This window comes from Trachurus japonicus, chromosome 13 (genome assembly GCF_045865225.1).
Source record: "Trachurus japonicus isolate A0001 chromosome 13, Traja_1.0".
Taxonomy (NCBI): Eukaryota; Metazoa; Chordata; class Actinopteri; order Carangiformes; family Carangidae; genus Trachurus; species Trachurus japonicus.
In genome coordinates, this window is record NC_140919.1 from 12,899,968 (window position 1) to 12,926,456 (window position 26,489).

At 41.2% G+C, this 26,489-nt stretch overlaps 1 protein-coding gene across 1 annotated transcript in view; it reads left to right on the forward strand.

Annotated features, from left to right (window-relative positions):
- Nucleotides 1-20,519, forward strand: part of blmh (bleomycin hydrolase) — a 35,608-nt gene extending 15,089 nt beyond the window's left edge. The window contains exons 7-12 of the mRNA XM_085794864.1: nt 7,077-7,232; nt 8,011-8,169; nt 8,283-8,350; nt 12,072-12,189; nt 12,503-12,569; nt 20,215-20,519. Coding sequence (XP_085650990.1) covers nt 7,077-7,232; nt 8,011-8,169; nt 8,283-8,350; nt 12,072-12,189; nt 12,503-12,569; nt 20,215-20,363 — 717 coding nt within the window. The 3' untranslated portion in view covers nt 20,364-20,519. The remainder of the gene's footprint in view (nt 1-7,076; nt 7,233-8,010; nt 8,170-8,282; nt 8,351-12,071; nt 12,190-12,502; nt 12,570-20,214) is intronic.
- Nucleotides 20,520-26,489: the final 5,970 nt, after the last annotated feature.

Sequence of the window (26,489 nt, forward strand, 5' to 3'; positions counted from 1 at the left end):
GGTTTTCTCAGACTCTCACAAGTGGGGAAAACTAGTGTTTCCTCCACTTGTTCACATGCATTTTGCATCTATGTGTGTGTGCACATGTGTTTCTCAGGATCAAAGTGCCGTGTCAGTCCTACTTTGGAGTGTGTGGAGGTGATGCTGTCCACCCTACCCACGTGGCGGCTGCGATTGCGCCCTGGTCTTCATCACGCCAGCCCCGCACACACTCCCATGACAGGCAACTGGGGTCAGCTTCTCTGCTTCCACTTTACTGTTTAAACCCGGGGTGCGCTTGATTTTTTTTTTTTTTAAGAAGGATCTCTTTGCGTGTCAAGAATCTTTACTTTTGTTGCCAACACTGGTTAGGCACATTTGTAAAAAAAAAAAAAAAACTAAGCACTTCACATTCATCAGAAAACCTCGAGAATAGAAGCACAACCCACTTTAAAGGGTACGCCAACATTTTTTTTTTTGTCGTGTCTAGCCTCACTCCCAAGTCCATGACCAGCAGATAGACACCATCCTTTTGACTGTGCGTGCAGTAACAAGGGAGATACGGGCAGAGCTGGCGCACCGCTAATTAGCTTAGCTCAAACGCTGGAAGTGCGTAGGTAGTGGTAGCCTGCCTCCACCTAAAGTCATCAGAGAAACTCTTCAGCAACTCTAAACGGAAACCAGTGGGCCGATCTTCGTCTCAGAGCTGACCAAACTCTCCGGTAAGGCATCTTGAGCGGTCAAATGCCGGTAACGGGACGAGATCGGTCAAAACGGAGGGTTCAAGCAAAGACGCTTTATGGTTCAAGCTAGCTACATCGAGGGTAGGTTACCTTCCTATTTCAAAGTAAAAGCACAAATTCTATCGTCATGGTTTTCTGTATGTAAAGATCAACAGGTGTTTTATTTTGTGAAACCAGAAGTGCGTTGGTCACAACGGCTAGCTTGAATAGCGCCGAATTCGTCCAAACAAAATTGTAAACAGCTGGTATTTAGACAAATTAACGACACACTGCTGATCTAAACAGCTACTTTCTCACCTAAAAATGTTTGAAACGTCGATAAAGTGATATATTTACAGAGTTTAAAGCTAAAATGAAATCAGCTTCTGACTGCTGATTTCAGCTTGGGTAGGAGGCAGGCTAACACTACCCATACACTTCCAGCGTTTGAGCTAAGCTAATTAGCGGTGCACCAGCTCTGCCCGTATCTCCCTCGTTACTGCACGCACAGTCGAAAGGATGGTGTCTGTCTGCTTGTCATGGACTCGGGAGTGAGGCAAGACACGAACAAAAAAATGTTGGCGTATCCCTTTAACCTGCACCTGCAGTATGAATGAGTAAAGTAGTCCAGTGCAGTGTGGGTTTCCCTTTATAGACACTGTTGGGTGACAGTATCCATACGCTGCTGTACCGAAATGGAGAGCATTAGTTTAACTTTCAAAGCCAGTCTCTCTCTTTCATGCTGTATCTGGTGTGTGTCGCCGCTGCTCTACTATCACTTACACGGACACACACACACACACACACACACACACACACACACAATCTCCAAAATAAAGGCACATCGGTAACTATACATGTAGCGGTGGCTTCACACACATGAAACCCACACAGATGGTATCCCTCACGCAACAACTGCAGCCCGTCCATGCTCCATTGCGTCATGGAATCAGAAGCAGCATGTGCGGCTCTGGTCTTGGCTCTGAACACACAGAGTGTGATTCTAGAGACAAATTTATGAGACAGCCATCAACAGGCAGAAGGACTTTCCTGCTGCAACTCGGAGCTTTGACGCTGCCGGCTATTGGCTCGGTTGATTTGTTGTTCGATGTGGGTGGGTTCCTCCATATGTGTCATTGTTAGGGGTTGAAAGAATTGTCCTGCCAGTTGTCCACTCACTGAATTTCTTTGCACCATTGTTGGAATTTAACAATAACCACATGTGTTGCATGTTTACAAAACATGGAAGTTTAATCAAAACCTCGCTCATTTTTATCCAAACTGTTTGCATGGTGTCATTTGCTTATGTTCACAAGCCTGGCTTCTAGACAACAGTTATAAATTCACTTCCGAGCGGTAATGAGCCACTTCTCTCAATTCGGCATCACCTGGCTGAGAGCCAGTTCCTGATTGAGTCTTGAATGTGTTGACCTACATTATTTATTAACCTAGCAACAAATATTTTACAGCAAAAATTAGTTCCATTAAACATTTAAAGCTCCAGTTTATTGGTCACATTTACTGTAAATGGTAAATGAGCAAAGTGCGTGGTTCCGCTTACAGTAATCAGGCAGGATTGAGTTGGTAACAGGTGCACATGTTGTTTCATTGAACCCATAAGTCGACCACTTCTCAACGCCTAACTGGACTAGAAAAGCAAGCTGCTCTTCAGATACCAATTATTTTAAAATGCCTTGAATGCATCAAGCTGCATTAAATGTTGTGTGTCTTCACTTTTGAGAAGTAAAGCCAGAGAGGTGTTTGTTTGTTGAGTTTTATCCAAAGATGGAGGTAGGTCTAAATTCATAGATTTTTTTTTTTTTTTTGGACAAAGACTTACTTTTTTAATACTTTCTTGCAAAGTTTCTTGCCTTCACATGCATAATCAGTCATTTCATTCTCTTTGCGTTTTTGTACTTCATAGGTATAGTATATTCACAAAGCAAAACAAACCCTAAACAAAATAGACAAACATATACACGAGACAAACTGAGGTATTTCCCAAATGAGGGTCTCAAAGAGAGGAAAATAAGACAAAGACTTCTAAAGCAGAGCTTCAAATGGCTTCAGCAGTGTGGCTAAGATTTCCACTGCATGCAATGAAAGTACAGTATGCAGTGTTTGTACAGTGTCAGTGCTGTCTGTGGACCACACAGTCAGCCCAGGAACGAAGGGAAGCTTAACTCAAGGTGTATCGTCCTTCCATCACATTACCCGATTACATACGAACATATATATTCAAGTGTATTGCCATCGGCTTGGTCTGCTTACTGTATGTGTTAGTCTCACTCCTAACTCCAGGTGATGTTTGTTTGGGTTGAGCAAAACTAATAAACATGCAGAGGGTTGCCAGGTCGTCAACACACTGGAGCACAGATGCTGTCCAACATTAGCCGCCGTCAGCCCCAATATCATTCAGGCAGTTGGCTTTGTTTACAGCAAGACACGCAAACTCTCTCTGTGTCATGGCCTCCTGGGTGGACCTTCATCTGCACACTGATGAGTTGTCTGTTGACAAACTCCTTCAGAATCGGTCGCAATAGCTGGCTCTTAAAATCTTCAGAATATTAATATATGAATGAGATTGCCTTCGAACTTAAGATATTACCATAATTAAAGGGATTATTATATTATAGGTTTATTACCTTTAATTGTCGATGGTGCAAGCTATTTTTTAAAATGGCGGAGCAGAGCCGCGAGCTGCTCAGAGCTACGCAACGGAGGCTAATGGGATTTCTTGGTTTCCCTCATCAAACTCATCAAATACACAATCCAACAGTTGTTTTCGAGGCAAATGCAGAGACTGTTTGCCGAAAAACTGCTCCCGACGGGAACACGCATCAGCAGTTTTGCATGAATTTCCCTCTAAAACAACTCTGTCTGGTAACGTTCTGTTATTATCTCATAGCGTGGTGAATGCGCAGGTCACAACTTGTCCACCAGAGCGTTTTGGAGTTGTTGGATTGTGTATTTGATGAGTTTGATGAGGGAAACCAAGAAATCCCATGAGCCTCCGTAGCGTAGCTCTGAGCAGCTCGGGGCTCTGCTCCGCCGTTCTAAAAACAGCTTGCACCAACAATTAAAGGTATTGAACCTACTGCTATACTATAGGGATTATGGCAATGGGCCAATTCGCCAAAATGTTGAACTATCCCTTTAAGTACGATCAGGATTCATCAATTACATGTTTTGATGCTCTGAGTGCTTTGTAAGTGTCTACTAGTTCATTATTATACCGTTTTTTTTGTCAGCCTACCCTTCCTTTCCACCTCTCTGTACCTCTCTCACCTTTTCCCCTCCTCGTCTGTCACTCATGTATCTGTCGTTGAGGCGGCAGGTGTTTCAATATTGATCCTGCTCTGTTGTCGCGTCGCTTGTTTATCCTCTGACAGAGTTCTCCCTGTCAGCCCAGGCTTTCCCCTCACACCTACTTAATTTGCCTTGCCTAGGGTGGGGGGGTGAGTGGGCACATTTAGGGAGATACTTACTTACAGTGCAACTTTCAGCTTAAGGTTTCAACCATACTGCATTAGGGATGTCACAATTACTTGTTTTCACAATTAATCGCGGTATTAAACGCCACAATTAATTGATTGTAAAGATTCCTAAATACCGTCATTTTCCAAAAAAAGATCATGTCTGAACTGTGTCGGCAGATGTGCGCCAAAGTAAAGGTAAATACACAGATACTGGTCCATTTACCTAACGTAGCATTGAATTGGTAAATGCTAGAGTGTCATTTGTAATTTTAAAAAAAAGATTAAATTAACTTAAACATTTGGTATTGACGACAATTAATGACTTGAATATTTCAAACACTTCCCCTGGGGGATTAATAAATGGTCATATTTTAATAGATAAAATATTTTATAATTAGTAATGTATATTTTAACTGTATATGAGTTTGCACATTAATAGTGTTGTGAAATCAATTAATGCATATAATCGTGATAATTTCTCTGACAATAATCGTACCGAACTAATCTATTATCGTGACATCCCTAGCGGGGCATCTGAAAGAAGAACTGTAAAGCGAGTGGAAATGTTTAAAATTGGAGGTAGAGCAGAGTTGTTCTTGGATGAAAGAAACAAAAAAAAAAGAGGAATGAAGGGAAAAGGTTGTAGTGGGGTGGGGTTGGGGTGGCGGGGGCAGTAGAGATGTCTTGTGAAGGTGCTCGGGGCATCTGGGCAAACACAGACCAGACAAGAGGGGTGGACACCTTGGCATGTCATCTTGCACACAGCGCAGTCTAAACAAAGTGGTTAAATTAGGAGGAAGATGGCTCTCGGGTGGGTGAGAGGTTGAACAGATGCCTTTGTTGACTCGGCACATGTGTGTATTTTTGTGTGTGTCTGTACTTTTGTGACTTTTATGTATTTGTGTGATGAAGAAGCAGATTGTTTGTTTGTAGAAGCCGGGGCCTGTATTTATGAATTTTTTTTGTGTGTGTGTGTTTGTTTCTGTGCGAGCATGTGCCTGTTGAGATGTTTGGGGTGAGAAAAGTGGCCTCAGTTGGCTCAGTATTAACCGACCCCAAAAGCAAGAATGTCATCTTTATGTCGGGAGTGTTTAATATGTGTTGACTAAGCATGGGAAACTGCTGCCATGGCTGCTATATTTCTCCAGGCTGCGCCAAAAATAATCCCAAACCCCCCCCCCCCCCCGTCGGCTCTACATTCAGCCACACAGACGTTTTAATTTGTCTGAATATCAGAAGAAGCAGTCAATAAAAATAGTAGGTTGAAGTTGTTAGTTGTGACACCCATAGTGAAAGCTCTAATGTAATGTATCAACATTAATCCTGTTCACAGTTCGGACAATACACACACTGTTGCGTCTGCTTTTTGTCAAACCAATGCTTCACTATGTAATCGCGCTTCTTGTGGCTCTCTCCTGTTTTAATTATATATAGTAGGAAAAGCATCTGCGGAGTCCTGGGACATGAGAACAGAGGATGGGAGAGGTGACAAGTAAAAAAAACGGGGGAAATTCCTGAGATAACTACTGTATATCGGAGGTTAGAAGGGCCAGATTGACAGATGGCCCAGTCCAAACAACCCGATTTAGTCCACAGGAACTCAGTCTGAACTTGAGCGCCGCAGGAAGACACACATGGGGGGAAGAGGGGGGGGGGAGGGTGTGGGGTGCAAACGGGGGAAAATGAAGGGAGATGTCAAGCCGGGAGAGGAGCGATGTAGAAGAGGTAAACGTAGGGAGATTTGAGAGAGGCCCAAGCATCGAAGAGGTGTCTGAAGGGAAGAATATCAGTGGTAAATTGGATTTGCAATCTTTACCTAAAGACGAGCAAGAGCAAATGTTACACTTAGTTTGAATCGCAAAGCTCACTTTTCTTCGTCCAAAAAGACACACCAAAAAACATCCAAATACCTCCATACTGCTTGTCTGTAATGTCCCTCTTGTATTGAAGCCCCAACATGAGAAATTGTTCAATTTTGGGTGAACTATCCCTTTAAAGCAGCCAGTAACATAAGTGTCTGTCTTTTTGTATTAACAACAATTGAACAATAACAATATTAGGGATGGGCGAGTATCGATATCGGGCCGATACGGCCTTACTTCAAAGTACCGCCGCTGTTCAAAATGATCTGTCATTGTGTCAATTGAAATTTTTGTCATATAAAAAGTACAATTGGATTGGTACTCGGTATTGGTGAGTACTCGTACTCATATTCGGTCTGAAAAAAAGTGGTATAATCGAACAATCCTAAACAATATACAGCTCTGGGAAAAATGACCAGTTTCTCTTGTTTTTTTTTTACTATAGGTTTCTGTTTGAGTAAAATGAACATTTTTGTTTTATTCTATTAACTACTCACAACATTTTCTCAAATTTGAAATGTTTGAGCATTTATTTATTGGCAGAAAATGATAACTGGTCAAAATGACAAAAAAAATGTTTTCAAACCTGGTAAAATACAAAGAAAACACATTCATTTGTCATTTTCATACAACACAACACTCAATTTGTAACTTAAAAAGAGTTCAGAAATCAACGACCCAATTTGTAATCGCAGCAGTGGCTTTTATAATCTTCATTAAATATGATTTGGTTCAGGTGATCACCTAATCAGTAAGTAGAGTGAGATGAGCTTGTGTTGGTTTCCAAAAAACACTGGAATCGAACGTCTGCCAAACATGTAGAGAAGCTGATTCAGGTCTCTTTTTCCAGAGCTGGGTTAGGGTTTTTTCTAATGGAGAATTAGTGGTTGTTGTGGTTTCACCTTGAAATGTGTCATGAGCTTTTGATACAAGAACTAACTGACTGACTGATGAAACTTTTTCTCACCATAAAGTCCAGATTTGTGATGTCTGTGATCGTTTTTGTTCAAACTGTGTGTGGTTGTTTTGTGCAGGTGTTCCGGGTGGCCAGCGTTTGTCTAGGCAGCCCGCCGGAGACCATCAGCTGGGAGTACAGGGACAAGGACAAGAACTTCAACCGCATGGGACCCCTCACCCCCCAGGAGTTTTACAGGCAGCACGTCAAACCCCTATACAACATTCAGGACAAAGTAAGTGGAGCCGCGACCGCGACACGACACGACAGAATAGACCGACTCGCCTTGTTGTTTACAACTACTTCCGGGTAGAAAACCAGCACGTAATTTGAATGAGAACAGTAGTAACGAACGAGAGTTTAGCTATATATACTGTATCATATTTTTCACGCCCTACTATCACCGTTTAGACAAATCTGAAATGATTGAAGAAACGTTACTATTTCTGTGTGTTGCTATGTGTGGTATTTATTCAGTTTTGGGGGAATCACAGTGTCTAGAAAGCATCAGTGGCTGCAGCTGACAGGAACAGCTAACGGCGGTAGCTAAGCTAACATCAGGACTTCAGCTGTTAAAACCCTCCCGTTGTCGGACACGACATGAAACTACTCCAGTTAGCTCAGTCATGTTGTAACTAAGATGTCTGCTGGAGAAAATATTTTTTCATGGACTGTTTATTGAGTCACTGAGTTATTAAACAGGTAGCTAACCGTTAGCCCGGCTAATCTATGACAACCATGACTAATTACAAAAACGTGCACACAGAAATAGTAATGTCTGTCCAGTAATTGGTTTTATAAACTTTACAAACACCAGATTAGTCTAAACGGTGATATAGTGACATGAAAAATGAGATATATATATCGCGAAACTCTCGTCTGTCACCATTGTATTCATGCTGGTTTTCTACCCGGAAGTAGTTGTAAACAACAAGGCGATTCGTTCTATAGCAATTACGTTACCGAACCCTTTTTGCTAAATGTTTGCGCTGCGACTTTCCCCCTGTCGTCAGGTCTGCCTTGTGAACGACCCTCGACCCCAGAACCCGTACGGGAAGCTCTACAGCGTCGAGTTCCTCGGCAACATGGTCGCGGGCCGCAGCACTCTGTACAACAACCAGCCCATTCAGCTGCTTAAAAAGGCTGCGGCCGACTCCATCAAGGAGGGAGAGGTCAGTTGGGACAAATACTTTCATACTTGTGGACACGAGTATGCAGACCAAAGAAAAATGTGACCTTGGCTTAACTGTCTGTGCAAATTCGACTGTCTTTCTTGTTTTCCCAGGCGGTGTGGTTCGGCTGCGATGTCGGGAAACATTTCCACGGCAAGCTGGGCATTAACGACATGAATGTGTGAGTGTAATTACTTATTATCTGGTTTGTGTAGTCATGAAATTCACATGATCTGACTCGGCTGAACTCCCGTGTACTGATGCAGTTCCACCTTTAATTTACCATGCATACCTGCTTTTGGTTGGCTTCCTGTGACAAATACACCGTCTCCATACAGGGCAGACTTGTTACAGCACCCGTACATTCCTTGTCTTGTTTTTATTTTTTATTTTACGTGCCTCCATCTTGGTGTCAGTCCATCTTCACAGTGCCTGCTACATGTTCTTCAGTCTGACTAATAGTCCCGTCATTTTATGAAAAAAGGTTGAACAAATTGCAACAGAAGCAAACTCAAGTGATTTTGTATCCTCAACATGTCCTGAGTGAGGGAAAAAGAAGCCCTGAAGAATCCCATTAGGGGGAAGTTTTGAAAAAAGACCCAAATATAGCCCATTCATATGCCTATTAATTATTTTTCTCACATGAATAGGGTAAAATTTTTAACCTTTAGATATCTCCATGAAAATTACTGAGTTGATTAATTACATTAAAGCAGAAGTAAGCGGAATATTTGTGTTAATATAAGTCTTAAATAGTTATATCTTCCGACGGGAATCACTTATATAGAGTGTTTGGTCCGAAACACGGGTCTGTCAGTCACTCTGCTCTGCTGTAAGCCGAGGAGAAAACTTCTTGTATGCTTCCTTGTATCCTACAACCTTTATCCAATGAGGAGAGAGAACGGCATGAAGGGCTGCATGTGTAGCCAAGGGATGCGCATGAATGTGGTGAGGTAGGGACGAGGACCAATAGATCCATGACGAGGGCGGGGGCTGCTAACTCCATCGGCTGACAAGAACGACCGGATCGCTTACTTCTGCTTTAAGACAATCAAAACAAGTTTTTTGAAATTCTCTGTTAACATGAGCAAATTTGCATACATTTGCATAGATTCCACCGTTTTGACGGCACATGTGAAGGTGCTGTGGTGGTACCAACATGAAAACTGGAATGAGTTGACTCCGGAGGTTCATAAAGGGACCTGTGTTTACTTTCACTTTTGTCAACTTACCAACTGTAGCTTTAATGAGCTAGGGCGCTGAGGCTACCATGTAAAACGAGTGCTTCCCGCAGCGATGGATTCAAATCCAGTCCACGTCCTTTGCTGCAAGTCCTTCCATCTCTCCACCCCCCTTTCACAAATATCTCTCTATATATCATTAAACGTGAAAATGCCATATCATGCCATGTCATACCTGCTCTACTAAGGTGGTGGCGGTCATCTTGAAAAATTGCAGTCATCTTGAAATTTAAAGTGGTTTCTTGTCGGTTGACCGATGGAGTCAACTCATACCAATTGTCAAGGTGGTACCACCACAGCACCTTTATATATACATGTGCCGTCAAAACGATGGAATTTATGGAAATGTATGCAAATTTGCTCATATTAACAAAGAATTTCAAAGAACTTGTAATACATTTTTTGTTTGTCTTAATGTAAGTAATCAACTCAGCAATTTTCATGGAGATATCTAAAGGTTAAAAATTTTACCCTATTCATGTGAGAAAGATAATTAATACTGTAGGCGTATGAATGGGCTATATTTGGGTCTTTTTCTAAACTTTCCCCTAATGGGATTCTTCTGGGCTTTTTTTCCCTCACTCAGGACATGTTGAGGATACAAAATCAGTTGAGTTTGCTTCTGTTGCAATTTGTTCAACGTTGACCCCTTTTTTGGCTTAAAATTACTGGACTATAAAGGGAAGTCGAACAACCTTTACAACATTTACAGTATCTACGTTACTGTAGAAAAAATGAGCACCGTCTCCCATATTAGCTCTCGTCACACTTTGTCACATTCTTGTTTGTGTCACGTTTATGGCAAAGTTCGCACACCCCAAACCATGGTTCATCTGCCTTCGTAAGGGTGTCGGTCGACTCCACGGGGGAAAAGTTACTTATCTCTGCCCTTCAGGTGCAGCAGCAGCACATGTGTCTGAGTCGCTGGCGCCAGGCTTAAATTTGCCCACTGAACCTAAACCAGCATGGTGCCGAATGTCTGGTACCATCTCTGCTGAAGCTCATCTTTCAGACAGATCTTTTCTTGTGCCAGTAGATTATATTTGGAATGAGTCTGGGTCTTAATGGAGCCTCATGCTAGAGACAGGAATGAAATGGTAAGCTGTCTTTTTTAGCCCATTCAGATTTCTGGGCTTACAAAGCCTGTGCTTTCTGTCTTTTTATGGTCATCATCGCCACTCTTTTCCCCTGCACATACAAAAAAGAAACCACACATGCCACATTGTAGCATTGCTGGGAAGTTATCAAAACATTTTCTCTTCTTATGATCAGTACAGAGGTGACATCAAAGACAGAGCTGGAACTTCTTATCCTGAAATTAGGGATGTCACGATTACTCGTTTTCACAATTAATCGTGATATTAAACGACCCAATTAATTAATCGTAAAGATTCATAAATACCGTTCCTTTAAAAGACAAAATGATGTTGAAACCATATCGCCAGATGTGCGCCAAAATAAAGGTAAATGCACAGATACTGGTCCATTTAACCCTCCTGTTGTCTTTCTGGGTTAAACTGACCCAATCTGTTCCCTTCCTCCATTCTTCCTTCCTTTCCACAGTCCTTTTTCCCTTCCTTCTTCCTTCCTTGAACGAATCTGTTCCTTCCCTCCATCTTTCTTTCCTTCCTTCTTTCCACAATCTTTTTACCCTTCCTTCCTTCCTTCCTTCCTTCCTTCCTTCCTTCCTTCCTTCCTTCCTTCCTTCCTTCCTTCCTTCCTTCCTTCCTTCCTTCCTTCCTTCCTTCCTTCCTTCCTTCTTCTTCTTCTTCTTCTTCCTTTCTGGAACAAATATGTTCCCTCCCTCCATCTTTCTTTCCTACCTATGTACAAGCCAACCGGCTTCGTTCCCTCCTTGCACCATTGAATTTGTGTGCTTCTTTTTCCTTCTTTCCACAATCCTTTTTCCCTTCCTTCCTTCCTTCCCTTCATCCTTACTTCTTCTTCCTTCTTCTTTTGATCCAACTGACCTGATCTGTTCCCTCCTTCCATCTTTCTTTCCTCCCTTCTTCCTTCCTTGAACGAATCTGTTCCTTCCCTCCATCTTTCTTTCCTTCCTTCTTTCCACAATCCTTATCCTCCCTCCCTTCCTTCTTTCCACAATCCTTTTTCCCTTCCTTCCTTCCTTCCTTCCTTCCTTCCTTCCTTCCTTTTTGACCCAATTGGCCCAATCTGTTCCCTCCCTCCTTCTATCTTTCCTTCATTTTTCCCTTCCTTCTTTCCTCCCATCTTTCCCTTTGTCTTTCCTTCCTTCCTTCCTTCCTTCCTTCCTTCCTTCCTTCCTTCCTTCCTTCCTTCCTTCCTTCCTTCCTTCCCTCCTTCCTTCCTTCCTTCCTTCCTTAACTAATGTAACATTGAATTGGTAGGAATTTAGATGTTAGCGTGTCATTTTTTTAATTAAAAAAAGCAAAACAAAACAAAACAAAAAAGATTAAGATGAACGTGAACATTTGGTATAAATTACAATTTATGACCTGAATATTTCAAACACTTCTCCTGGAGGATTAATAATTGGCCCTATATTAATAGATACTGTGTAAACAATGAGTAATGTAATTATATTTTGACTATATTTGATCATTTTACACATTCCTTATACCAAGAAAATGTATAATCGTGACATCCCTACCTGAAATGTGTTTTTTGTCTCTGTGTGTGTAGGTTCAACCATGAGCTTGTGTTTGGAGTTTCGGTGAAGAACCTTTCGAAGGCAGAGCGACTGATATACGGAGACTCTCTCATGACCCACGCCATGATCCTCACTGCTGTCACAGACAAGGTACGCTGGCATAAACACAAGCGCTTACAGTACAGTACAGGTGTGTGACTGTTCAGTAAACTCCTGCAAACATACAGTATGTATACAAGCAGAGCGACAGGATTACACACGTGCAGAGTTTCCCAGGACTCATTGCATCAAAGCCCTGCTGCGTGTTTATGCTGCTTTAATCGGCTACAGTTTTTCATAGCGCTGTCAATTTCCCCCTCATAAGTAACCCCAGCTGTCAGGACACTTTCTGTCCTCTTGTCTCTGCTTCTCGTTCTTATCTCCTCATTATTTGCCTTTATACCTCTCTCTCTCTCTCTGTCAGGATGGGAAAGAAGGCTATGAGAAGTGGAGGGTGGAAAACTCTTGGGGCGACGATCGTGGGAACAAAGGTAATGCAACAACACATCACAAATAAACGAGAGAGAGACTTAACCTTTAATGGAAAACCAGCAAAAATGTATTTTAACCTGCAGCCACACATGAAATGCCCTGTTTTCTTTAAAGGTATAATATGTAGGAATTCCCCCCCATCTAGCGGTGCGGTTGCATATCGGAACGTATTCTTGATGTTGCATTCACGTGAAATCGGGCAGATGTCAGACAGACAACAGACGCTGCATGTAACAGGATAAACAAGCGTCTATGTAAACAAGTGGTCCGCCAGCACGAGGCAAAACAATACAGGTGTGACAATATGTTGTCATGGTGATTATTGTTATTATTATTGATTATTGTTTCTACCTGACCCATGTTTTACCGTCTTTCTCTCGTCAAGTAAAATGACATCCGGTTGGTTTGCCGACGGCCGTCTGCCTGACTGCACCTGAATGCAACACCAGTGCCTCCGTCCTTCCTCACACTACACAGTGGTGACAGTTTTAACAGGCGCTACCTGGAAAACTTTCTCCCCGAGCCGACAGCTCCACTGAGTTTCCGTGGTTACCTACGGTCACGCTGCTACTGAACGTAAAAAAAATGGCGATGCAACATGGCCGCCTCGGTTCGGTGCGTCGCCCACTTATGTATTTGTAACGACTTGTAACAACTCATTCTAAGGTACCAGAAAGCTTTCATTTGTATGCGGGTGTGATTCGACTTCAGTGAAATACGAAAACAATATTTGATTTTTGCTAATAAAAAGCCAAATAAGTTAGAGTTGGGGCTTTAAGAAGGCGCTGGTCGCTGGACGAAAAACATCTAATCTAGTTTGCTTCACTTGGATCGCGTCCTAAAATCATATTCTTAGTTTGACAACAAAAGCTCCTCTCTGCGCTCTGTATCTCTCCATCACATCTTTCTCACACCACGGTGTCTCGGGACAAACCGTCATCTTCCTGTTTGTGTCTATTGAATTATGAAGAAGATTAGACTGAGGGGTTACCCTGTGATGCTGCTTTATGAACTTGTAATTGGCTGTGTCCTGTTTCATAAAGTCTCACAGACAGACACACAGACACAAAGCCCCCTGTGTGTTTTTCTTTTCTTTTCTTTTTTTTTTTGTAGCACAAAGCCTCTGGGTTTAGTTGCATAAACATAGTCACAGAATAAGTTAGTGAACCCACCGTAGCTGGTGAGACCCTAACCTCCAGCCACTAACATGCGAGCACTAGTCAGTCACATCAGCTCACTGAGTTTCCTCCTAATTTCTCCGCCTTGTGCTCTTTTTACTCTCCCCCTGAGAGACTTGGTTGGTCATCATCACTGTGTATTGTTTTCATTCAGAGTTCAGAGCTCACTCACAGTTAGCGTGCTCCTTAGCGCGGTTATTAGCTTGGTCGCTCAGGAAACGCAGACAGATTCGCACCATTGACTTCATAATTCTGCATAACTCTGGTTCAACACGGCCAAAAAAAAGGTTCCTCAAATTGGAGGAGAAAGGTTTTGGATGATGGGACTTATTTTGCCCCTTGCATGCAAACCCAATGATAGTGACGGTGATAGTTTGCTGGGAATTATCTGATTAATTTCCAATGAAATGTGACTGTTTTCAATGCTGGGGTGCGCTGGCCTTTAGGTTTCTGCAGAATAAGACTTTATATGGACAACATAAACATAAAAACTGGCCTCATGATGACTGGGAACTCTTGAGCCTGATGATTTATTTCTTTTTGTGGTCGGATTACCGAGTTCTTTCTTGTTTGTTTGTTTCAACCACACATCCAAAATGAATTTAACAAACTAAGTCAGTCTTGGGCAAACTCCCAGATAGTCATTTGATGCATTCAAGGGGGGGAAAAATGAAGGTGTTTGTTCTTAAGTAAGAAGGGATGGTTTGTCATTTATTATTTAGCCCCACACAACACAGCAGGTAGCTTTCCTGTTACTGTCTCCGTCTCTTTCATCTCTGTCTCTCATCTTCCTCCGAGTCTCTCTCCCTCTCCTGTCCACATTCCACTGCAAATTATAGGAGACTATTTCAGGTCAGTCATGCATCGTCTGGCAACGCACACATACACAGGGACGGACGGCATGCGCACGCACGCACAACGAGACGGAGAGACGCACACATTCTCACAATATTTGCTTGAACCCACAAAACCGTAGTAGTCACTGTTGGGAAAACATGTGAAAACCCCCTCAAGTCAAATCAAATCAAATGTATTTCACGCATATCTTATTCCATAAACACCACCACCAGCAGCCTGTCCGCGGGCCAAATTAATAAAGTTATTGAGAACAAAAGTTTGAGAAGTGGATTTTCTCTTGGGAATCTTTGGTTGTTTGACAAAAAGCCCGAGGGGGGAAAGTGGAGAGAGAGCGTACAGGAGTAAGGAGAGACGGAAGAAAAATAAAAGTGTAGCACAGGTAGAGATCAGTTAGAGAGAGAGAGAGAAGGAAAAACAAAAGGCAAGTATACGGAAAGATTATTTTGGAAAGATCACAAAGGAGAAATTTGGAAGAATAGTGGTAATAGCCACTAAAAGGAGCAGAGGGAGAGAGCGGAGTGTGTTTATAAGGTCTGGCTTAACGTCTCCCTTCAGGCCTTTTAATATTCCTCCCGACCCAGAAGGAGTCTCTCATGAGAGGTTTAACTTTCTGTTTCCTCCGTCTCTCAGCCCTCACACAGCTGCTGTTATGACTCCTGCTCACTCCACATCCCATACTTTTACACTGTTTTTGACAAATGCCTGGCAGGAACCGTCTGAGGTTTTTATTTTCAATTTGACAGGAGATTGACTCCTTTAACATTTGTCATGAGCCCTGACTGCATTTGAACTATTAAACTATTATTTCCGGGCCATTGTGGCTCTGTTGTTGAACAAACACAGGTCGATGATGTTAATGTGGATGGAAGGATTTCCAAGGAAGTGGACATAACAGAGTCTCTGGAAGAGAAGCTTCATTAGCTTTTAAGTATGCTTCTAATCTGTTGCCATTATTTTCTACCCAAACATCGGTTACATATCTGTCCCTTCACCTCATCTAAAGGTTCAATTTCAACGCTTTTGTTTTTTTTAATCTGTTTGCCATCTACAGCTCTGGAAAAAATGAAGAGACCACTCCCAAAATGATCAGTTTCTCTGGTTTTATTATTTATAGGTGTTTGAGTAAAACAAACTTTTGTTCTACCGACAACAAATTTCTCCCAAAATTGAAATAAAAATATTGTCATTTCGAGCTTTTATTGGCTGAAAATGGCTAAACTAGTCTCAATAAGACCTTGAATAATAATAATAATAATGCAAAGAAATCTTTCTTAAAAGCATCTCTACATGTATGACAGTCATTCTTGTCTTTTCCCTTCTAAATACCAACACAAACACAACTCATTCTACTTAGAGCTGTATTTACCACACATGAAATTAAATACATTCTCACATTTTGTATATCAGTAGTAGTAGTTTTTTCTGTGATTTCTTTTTTCACAAAGATGTAAAACTGTTCTCATTCAGTAGGAATTAAAAACAGACGTCTTCCATTCACCGTCGTCATGCAAATATTCGGAGGGTGCATTGAAATTCTATATTTGGTGATGCCAATTCCCTGTTTGGGCAATAAAACCATGAACTAGAAGAAGGGAGCACAACAACATGGTTTCATTAAAAATAGCTCCAATGTGTTTCTCATTAATACACCAACTTTTTCCATCCATAAAACGTATTTGTTCTTCCACAGTATTCCAGCGTTCCCACACCAATTTCAGAGTAGAACTGCACTTGCAAATGCTGTTGAGGATTGATCAGGGTTCTTACGGATCCTTAAAAAGTCTTAAAAGGCATTGAATTCATCAATCTAAAATCAAGGCCTTAATTGGCATTAAAATGTCTTAAATCAGTTTTTCAAATGTCTTAAAATTGTTAACACTTGGTAAGTGGGATTTTATGATTGGAATTAGTCTCAAATCTCAAAATAATTGGGAACATTCCGACATAGAGGAGTTAGTGGCCGCTAAATCTCTCACCACCACCAGCGCCTGAGTCAGTTTTTTTGTTTTTTTTTTCGGACTTTTTATGCATTTATTTTGAAAAGACAGCTGCGGAAAAAGAGTTTGTAGTTTTCACCAAAGTCCGCACTTTTTAATGGAAACACACAGAACTCAAATTTCTTTTAATGCGCATTTCCCAGTTATTTGAATCACTTTGGATGGAAACATACGAACAAGCAAACGTGTCCTTTTTAGTTTATCATCCCCTCTCCACAACTATACAGCTGTTAAATGATGTCACTCACTCACTCATAGCCCCCCCCAATCATTCATGTAGCAGTCACTTTACCTTGGACCACATAGGAAAGTGGGTAAAATTGTCCCTAACTCTATGTAATATACTGTATGTGGTGACAACGTTTTGTTTTTTGTTTTTTTTGCATTTGTGTTTAATGTGAAGTCTGTCTTAAATTTCATTTCAAGTGGCATTAAAAACATCTTAAAAAGTCTTAAATTAAATTTGGCTTAAGCTGTAAGAACCCCGATTGATGCTGAAGCTGGAAAAAAAGCAACATGGCTGCTCCTCTTTTCTTCTTTCAGCTTACACTGAATCCATCTGTTCTTCTGAGACAGGACAGTCGGCCTATCCCTAAAAACAAATAATGACACCCAACATTCGCTGCTCGATCTCACACACCACCACCGCCGCCATGCCACCCAACGCGCGGGTTCCAGGAAGCTCCACATCAATACACACACACACACACACACACAGACACACACACGGACGCCACAGTGAGAACCAGGCAACGTGCCACCTAAGATTTGCGTACTTGGAAGAACACGCATACACAACAACACACACTGACACGTCATCTCGGATACATTGTTTGGAGCTGTGGCACGTTCTTGCGGTTCCCCTGACGTCCTCGATAAGTCTGCTTGACGGTGGGAGGGAGGGATGCTCTCTCTTCTCTTTTTTTTTTTTTGCTCAACTCCGAACACATGAGAAGGAGGAGGAGGAGGAGGAGGAAGAGAAGAGAAGAGACGGAGGTGGAGAGGTGGCATCGGGGGAGAAAGAGGAGTAAAAATGGGCTTGAATTCACCACAATCTTCGTGTACAAACTGAGGCATACATAACAAACCGTCTCATCCAGGTTTTCAAAATATGTTCCAAGGCTTTCGCCCGCCGCTCTGGTTTCACGTAACGTTTAGTCTTTGTTAATTACGTTGAAGTCCCACACACACACACACACACACAGACATCTTTGATTTTAATTAATCATTTCAACATGGGGCTTCATCCTCTTCCAAAAAAGAGATTACGTTATCCTCAACATGTCTTCCATCCACCAGCCGAGGTTCAAGGTACGCTTTCATTTCATAACCAGCCCAGATTTGGCCACGTTGACCTTGCATGGCTTGGCAACTACACACTCCGCACACTCGCTACATACACACACACACTCAGGGAGGGAGAGACGACGCACATTGTTCAGTTTTTATCAGGGTGGACGTGCAGAGGTGATGGCAGGGGTGTTGAATACATACTGCACCCCCTCCCACCCTTCTGCCTGTTGAAACAATAGACTTCAGTGATAAAGAGAACTGTTGAGCAACTGCAACTCATGTGCATAGATGTTTATGTGTTTCTGTTGAATTGTTCTTAGCAGCACTTCCTGCTCCTCCCCAATCAGAAATAGAGGAGAGAAGCGACGATAATCGGTTTAATAAACCATTTTCTTAAAGCTGTACAGAAAAGAAAATTGAATTTGAGCTTACTATGGGTCATAAAATTAGTGTAATAACTCATCTATCAGACGATGTAGGCCAAACTTTGTGCAAAATCCTATTTTCGAGTAAATCCGGGATGAAAGTGGGGTGGTTTTCTTTCGCATTGGATAATGCAGGCACACGAATTATGCGTCACACTGCTCACGATTCATCAGCCAATGATATTGGATCCGTCATCCGTCAATTAAACGTCTGAGACACACACTCGTCTTGCCCCAAACATTTAATATCCCGCCCACTCGATAACGACCAATCAAATTTGTTTTGCTTACTCGGGTAAACTTGTGCAGCAACTCGTAGAAGGAGGCGCCACAAACGGGACAAACAGCCATTTCTTTACACCTTTAAATCAAGAAAGAAAGAACAGAGAATTGTGTTTACGGCTTTAATCTTTGACTCTCGCCCTCTTTCCTCAAATGCTGCGATTTTTTTAATTGAGGATCATTCTCACTTTTAAATTTCTAAAATTAGGAATGCTTCGACAGGATTACAGTCCTTTTGCAATGATCGCCATATAGTACTTGGCTGCATTATTTTTATGGAGGGACCATGATGGTTTGATACTATTGATTACTATCTGATACGATACAAAATAGAAAAGCATATACGAGCGCATCTCACCGGGGATAGTGAGCTTAAAGCAATAACTGGAAATTGAAAAAAATACCAAACTCACTTCTAAAGTGTAGCTGTCATTATAAAGGGGAAACGTTACATTTGCGAAACCTTCACAATGAACTCTAATGTGCATGTGAGTTTGGCTGCACAGCATGACAACCCTCTGCTCTGACTGCAGAGTCAGACCCCTGAAAAGGAGGAAGGGTGAAAATCTTGGAAGACAGAGGAGAAGGATGCAAACAACACTCACTCCCATCTTAATTTAAATAAATAAACACACGGGTCTTTGTATAAATTCACTGTAGATGATTTTTTGGCCGGGATAACATAATCGTTGTATGGAATGAATTACAAAGCATTGGCAAGTGCTAATTCAATTCTTTCTTTTTTTTCAGAAACAACAATTTTTATTCCCTTGTTATATACTGTATTTGTTTCTCTACAGCCATCTGCTCAATTGCTGTGTCTATGGATTTTATTATTTAATTTACGCCAATATGGAGGTGGTGAAGTAGTTAAAGGGATAGTTCAACATTCTGGCAAATTGCCCCATTGCCATAATCCCTATAGTCATAGCAGTAGGTTCGTTACCTTTAATTGTCGGTGCAAGCTATTTTTAGAACGGCGGAGCAGAGCCGCGAGCTGTTCAGAGCTACGCTACGGAGGCTAATGGGATTTCTTGGTTTCCCTCATTAAACTCATCAAATACACAATCCAACAACTCCAAAACGCTCTGGTGGACAAGTTGTGACCTGCACATTCACCACGCTATGAGATAATAACAGAACGTTACCAGACAGAGTTGTTTTTTGCTGAAAAACTGCCCCTGATGGGAATGAATTTACCTCTAAAACGACTCAGGTAACAAACCTACTGCTCTGACTATAGGGATTATGGCAATGGGACAATTTGCCAAAATGTTGAACTATCCCTTTAAGAGCATGTCCCATGTATTGAGTGTCAGTCCCTCAGTCTCTCTCCCTACTTTCCTGTCTTTCTCCACTGTCCTGTCAATTAAAGGCAAAAATGTCCAAAAAAGTATCTTTAAAAGAAAATACCAATAATTAGCTCCGTCAGTCGAATTAGGATATCCGTTACCGAGCATGAAGCATATGAAAAGGTCACGTAAAACACTTTCAACACCAGATTGTGATCCAGTTTGTTCTGTTCGACTGCTGTCGGTTCAGATGAAAACGAATCTAGTCCAACTTTAACAAACGATTGCTTGTCTCTCTCCTCTGTCTTGTCTCTTTTAGGTTACCTGATCATGACAGACGACTGGTTCTCCGAGTATGTATACGAGGTCGTGGTAGACAAGAAGTTCCTGGCCCAGGAAGTCCTGGATGTAATGAATCAGGAGCCTGTTGTACTTCCTGCCTGGGATCCGATGGGAGCGTTGGCGTAATTGCAGGAATCCAGGTTTTAGCCCCAACCTCTGGTCTGTTTGACTCCGCCCTATTCCTCGGCTGCTTTTACCTCTTCAACATTTCCCCAACACCTCCTTCCAAAACAGCCTCTTCTTCTAGACAAAATAATAAAGATTTTGTTTTCTTTTTTACTGGACTGCCTGTGTCTTTTGTGTACCTTCATTTCCTCCACAGAACGGACACGTGCACTTACAGACTGCTTGCAGGGTTCCCGCGGGGTCTTAAAAAGTCTTAAAAGCATTGAATTTATGAATTTGGAAATAATACCTTATAAAGACTTGAAAAAGTCTTGAATTTTGATTTCTGGGTCTTAAAAGTTGTGCTGTATTTAACTTCTCCATATTGCATTTTTCATCAAAAGTTTCATTTGTCAACCACGATTATTTTTGATCAATGTTCTTCTTGTTGACTTAATAAGTTAATAATAGTAATAATAGTGACTGACTGTCAACTAATAGTAATAAGTTGACTTAATACATCTTGTACTGTGGAGCTTATATGGTATTATCATACAGTGAGATTTTGATATCATGATGCCTTATGATACTGCAATAAATATCATGGGCTTGTTATTGAGGTATTGTAATATTGTGAGATTTTGATATTGTTACATCCCTAGCAGAGCACAAAGACCAGAAAAATAGTGGGATGATACAGTTAATTTACAGTAAACGCTCTGAAATTCGAGGATTTCACTTTTCTTTCCCGGTAGGGCAGTGAAATAGGTATTACATTTTTATATAAATGTTCTTAAAAAGGTCTTAAAAAGACTTGAATTTAACCTGAAGGAACCTGAAGGAACCTGTAGGAACCCTGTGCTTGGTTTTTTGGGATAATTTTTGGGAAAACCTAAACTGAAAGGTGAATTTTGTGAGAGAAAATGTGAAAACAAGCTGGCAGTGGATTCGAGGGTGTAACTGCACTTTTTATTTGTATTTCGTAGATAAGACTGAGGTTCATGTCTTATGCTTGAGCTTTCCGTTTTTCCACCATGCCAACCGTTGGGACACAAACAAAACAGCAATTCTTCTTATCATAACACTTACACAATTCCCAATAACACGCAATCTTCCTGTAACTTCCTCTCTCTCTCTCTCTCTCTCTCTGCGAAGAACATGTTGCCCAGAAAAATACAGTAGCATAGGTGTGCATGTGTGAGAAAGAAGAATGAGTGGTTTGGTTTGGTTTTTGCACACACATCCACGTATTTGTTATTATGTCCTCTGTCTGTATCCCCCCTGATTGGCTATCTAGGAATGTTAAAAGCAGGAAAAGGTCATACTTCAACAATGCTCGCTCAATTTGACACAGAACAGCTACACAGCAAAGCCAGGTGAAAATGAATACATCCTGCGAGCACGATGGGGAAAATATTCCTCACTGACTTCCAGTTCTTACCGGTTTATTTTCTACTGTTTTAACAATAAATGTGTCTATTTAATATCACTGGTGGAAGGTGGATGGAAGACCTGTCACAATAACAGCTGTTGTCATGTGCGTGGTTTAGTTATTGAACCTTATTTCACTGCAACTCACTCACTCTTTCAATAAGTCTTTGTCTGTCCTGTCACACTGCGACATGTGTTAGCGACAAATTGCCTTTTAGAATAATCTTGAAAACATGAAAACAGATAGATAGGTTAAGCCTACTGCATTAACGTCTTCATACTCCTACTACCCTTAAGCCTGCATTTTCTATCAATTTGTCATCTTTTCCACACCTCATTACCTCTTCTGTCTGGCACTGTGCCTGGCACTGCTGTTTTCTTTTGCCCGTTTCTGCAGCTTATTTACTTTGTCCTTATTTCATATCACTTCTTCTTTATCTTTATTCTCTCTGCCTCCATCTGTCACATTCAGAAATGGTTGCGGCTGGGTTTTTGCACCTCTCTTCTCAGTGGATTCGTATAGCTACACAACCCAACCCAGAGATTTTGATATATGAATTGTATGGACACAGTGAAGTAATACAGAAAAATGAACTTGCTTCAGAGGCTAGATAGATTGATGGTGCTATTAGATTAAAAACAGCTGACTTTTGGTAAACTGATTCACCACCAGTGAAACAATTCATATCCTGGAAATCTTCCCTCAGTGGAATGGCATTTTCTTATCTCTTACAGTATATCTCAGTTTGATTTAGTGACTACTCACTGTAAATCTCAAAGGATTTGTTAATTTAAAAAAAACTGTATTTGAATTAAAAGGTATGGAGGCTAAAGCTGGAGTGTGTTTACCCTGTATTCACATGGTGTCCAGATGCAGCTCCTGATATCAGCTCACCAGGCTGAATGTCAGAATAAAAGGAAATTATTTTTATGTGACTCGAGATAAAACTTTTATTAAAGGGATAGTTCACCCAAAATTCAAATTTCACTCATTATCTACTCACCCTCATGTCGACTAAGGGCTGGGAGAAGTTTCAGAGTCCTCTGTTCCTTCTCGGAGTTACGGGGGGGTCCGCGCAGCAGTATTTGTCCATATAATGCGTTATCATGATCTTTTGTGTTTGACCCTTGTAGGCCACCATATTGGCCAGTTTTAAACTAATTTCAGGTAAAAATAATAATAACACTTGTGCAAGCAGAAGCAGCCACAGTGAGCGTTTTAAATTAGCTAAAGGCTCTTTTTTTTTTTTTTTTTTTTTTTACAGTCAGTTATTAAAAGCAGAGGTGTTCAAATCCTATACACCCAAATATAACATTATTAGAGGGATAGTTCACCCAAAATTCAAATTTCACTCATTATCTACTCACCCTCATGTCGACTAAGGGCTGGGAGAAGTTTCAGAGTCCTCCGTGGCTTATCGGAGTTACAGGGGGGTCCGTGCAGCAGTATTTGTCCATATAGTAATGGTTGTGAATGGATACCACTTTTCTTCGTCCAAAAAGACACACCAAAAAACATCCAAATACCACCATAGTGCTCGTGTGTAATGTCCCTCTTGTATTGAAGCCCCAACATGAGAAATTGTTCAGAAACATTTTTAATAAGTCTATATTTTAAGCTTGTTTGTAGCGGAAGCTCCCAGTGTCTCAGTTCACTGCTTTGCCGTGTCTGTGCAAATCTCGCGTGATTTGCACTGACCGGCGGTACAATTTCTCATGTCGGGGCTTCAATACAAGAGGGACATTACAGACGAGCAGCATGGAGGTATTTGGATGTTTTTTGGTGTGTCTTTTTGGACGACGAAAAGTGAGCACCATTCACAACCATTATATGGACAAACACTGCTGCGCGGACTCCAAGAAGGCACGGAGGACTCTGAAATTTCTCCCAGCCCTTAGTCGACATGAGGGTGAGTAGATACAGTAATGAGTGAAATTTGAATTTTGGGTGAACTATCCCTTTAATAATGTTATATTTGGGTGTATTTCAAAATAATGTACTGCCATCGGATTTTTTTTTATTTTTTATCAATCAATCAATCAATCAATTTGTTTATTTCGGGCATGTCAATTTAAATCATCATCATCACACTTCATCATCAAATAATACAATACATGGCCGAAAGGGAAAAGCGGGAGAAGCAAAAGCTTATCTAGTCCCGCCCCCATTACCATTTATGCAGCATAATTGTCCCCTTAGTCTTTGTTGCCACTGTCACTGACACATAAATTATGTATGAAATGTTGAAATGAGCAACAACAGCTCTTTCCCAGGTAAACATGCACCACATCCAACGGTGGGAAATGTTTGCATTATTTAATTCTTTGCCAGTGAGTATAAATAATCATTGTGTTATACTGTACAACACTGCTCTACCTATTTGCATGGCAGGTGTTTGTTGTTAATTTAGATTTAAGCCGGTGAAACTGAGCAGCCAATCAGGAGAAGAGAAGGTTTAAAAGTTAACGGTTCTTTCTCGTGGGAGTCGATGTCTGACACTTAATTTAAGGTAATAAAGAGTCAGTCAACACTCAACACTAACGCTGCCCAGGGGATAAATCAAGGTTTGTGTTATTTTATCAAAACAACATTTAATATGCAATATATTTAGTGGCTGTTGTCACCAAACTCACTCATATTTAAAGGCCAAGTTAGCTATAACTTCATTTTGTTGATTAGCCTTAGCTACAACAGTAACATTAGCACCAAAAATGCGTGGCCTGTTTTAATTGTGCCGTAAAAGCTGCTGAAATTATTTATTTGTAGTGATTTGTAGTCTTATCATTTCCAGAACTCTGTTTTTGTTTCACACATACACAGAAAAAAAAGTGAATTATCACTAGGCTACAGGAAATAAGAGCATTTTGTTATTATTAGGCTACATGACTTACCACAGGTGCATTATCATGATCTTTTGTGTTTGACCCTTGTCAGCCACGTATTATAGGCCAGTTTTAAACTAATTTCAGGTTTTAAAATAATAATAACACTTGTGCAAGCAGAAGCAGCCATAGTGAGCTTTTTAAATTAGCTAAAGGCTCTTCTTTTTCTTTTTTTCTTTTTACAGTCAAGCAGAGGTGCTCAAATCCTATGCACAGTGGATCTTGAGATGCATGACTTGATCTTGGCTTGGCCTTTAAATATCCAATAGTCCAAATCAGATTTAACCCCTGAGAGTGTGAACCCCCACATTGTGTGGTTAGCCTATAGGCTTAAGTTTTTAAAAGCTTACATATAGTGGCTCTCACATGTTGCTTCTCATGCAACCAGAGGCTTACTGTTGTGGCTACTATATATTTCAGGTATGGGATGCCAGGACAGAACAAAGCAGGGTTGTGAACTGACTTACCCACAGTCGGCCCTGCATGGCTTACGGGTCCTGACGTCAAAAAAGGAGTCTCATGATGGTTCCCAACTCCAGGTATGTGTGTTTGACAGCTGGAATTAGCCGACAACCACTGAACCACACTGTTCATCGCACACCTGGGCTCATTATTCTCTTCCATTTTTCCTCCCTTCGTCCCCTTTTGCTGAACTGTGTGTTTGTGTGTGCGTGTGTGTGCGTGTGCATTCCTGGTGTGGATTTGTGTGTGCTGCAATGAGGATTAACCTAGTACTTTAGCTGATGCTGATTGGAATGACGTTCAACACTGGCTGTTAACAGGAAGGGGAGACTGGACCCTAGTGCGAGATACTGTAGACTAGAGAACGAGGACAATGGTTGTAATTTAATGTCAACAAACAACATGATTGACAGCAACTGTGTGTTTGTCTGTGTGTGAATGAATGAATGAATGAAAGTTTATTTGAACATGGAATAATAAAAGAACAGAATAAAAACACCAAACAAACGACAATAATTACAAGACAACAACCAGACTTAACACTTATTTATGTTCAAAAGGAGTGGGAAGAAGCCAAAGCTTTTTAAATCCCACCCCTTCTCCCTATGTTAACTCAATATATACTATAAGTTATAAAAGATAGCAATATCATACAATAATATATAAATATATGTATATAGTATACATAGATACAGTATGTTAGCCCGCCCTCTTTAAATGTTATCTCACTCCCAACTCTTCAATGTAGGGAAGTGCGCTGACTGTGCTACTGTACATGGCATGCTGCCTTTTGGCACAGTCGGATGCAGGTGCAGGTAAATGGGTTAGTTAGTTAGGACAGAAGACAGACAGACAGACTGGGACTTTAATAATCTCTCTCCTCGTAACAAACACATCTCACCTTGTTGATTTTCTACATTTATGTATTTGTGTTCCCGTCTTGCTCCTTTGGCCTTCCTATAAATATGCATCAAGGAGTCTTGGATTAGGGGCAAGGATCCGTTTCTAAGGCTCAGCATGTGTGTGTTTGGGTGAGAGTGTGTTTGTGTGTGAGTGCAGGGTGCATGCATGCTTGAGTATGTGTGTTTGTGTCTTAAGCCAGGCAGAGCAGAATACGGCCCGCTGTAAGCCCGAGCGAGTGTGATTTGTGTGAATGGATTTAGTCTGCTGCGCTGATAGACGGCGTCTTGGACACTGGATGACCAGACGCTCCATGGACAACGCAGGCTTGTCCTGCTAAAAATACCAAGGTAAGACCGTGCATTGCTGCCTGTCTTTTTTTTTTTTTACCCATAATTTCATTCCCAGCGTGTTCATCATCATTTACAATCACTGTTCATTTCAGGGCTGTAAATCAATGTTGATGGCTAT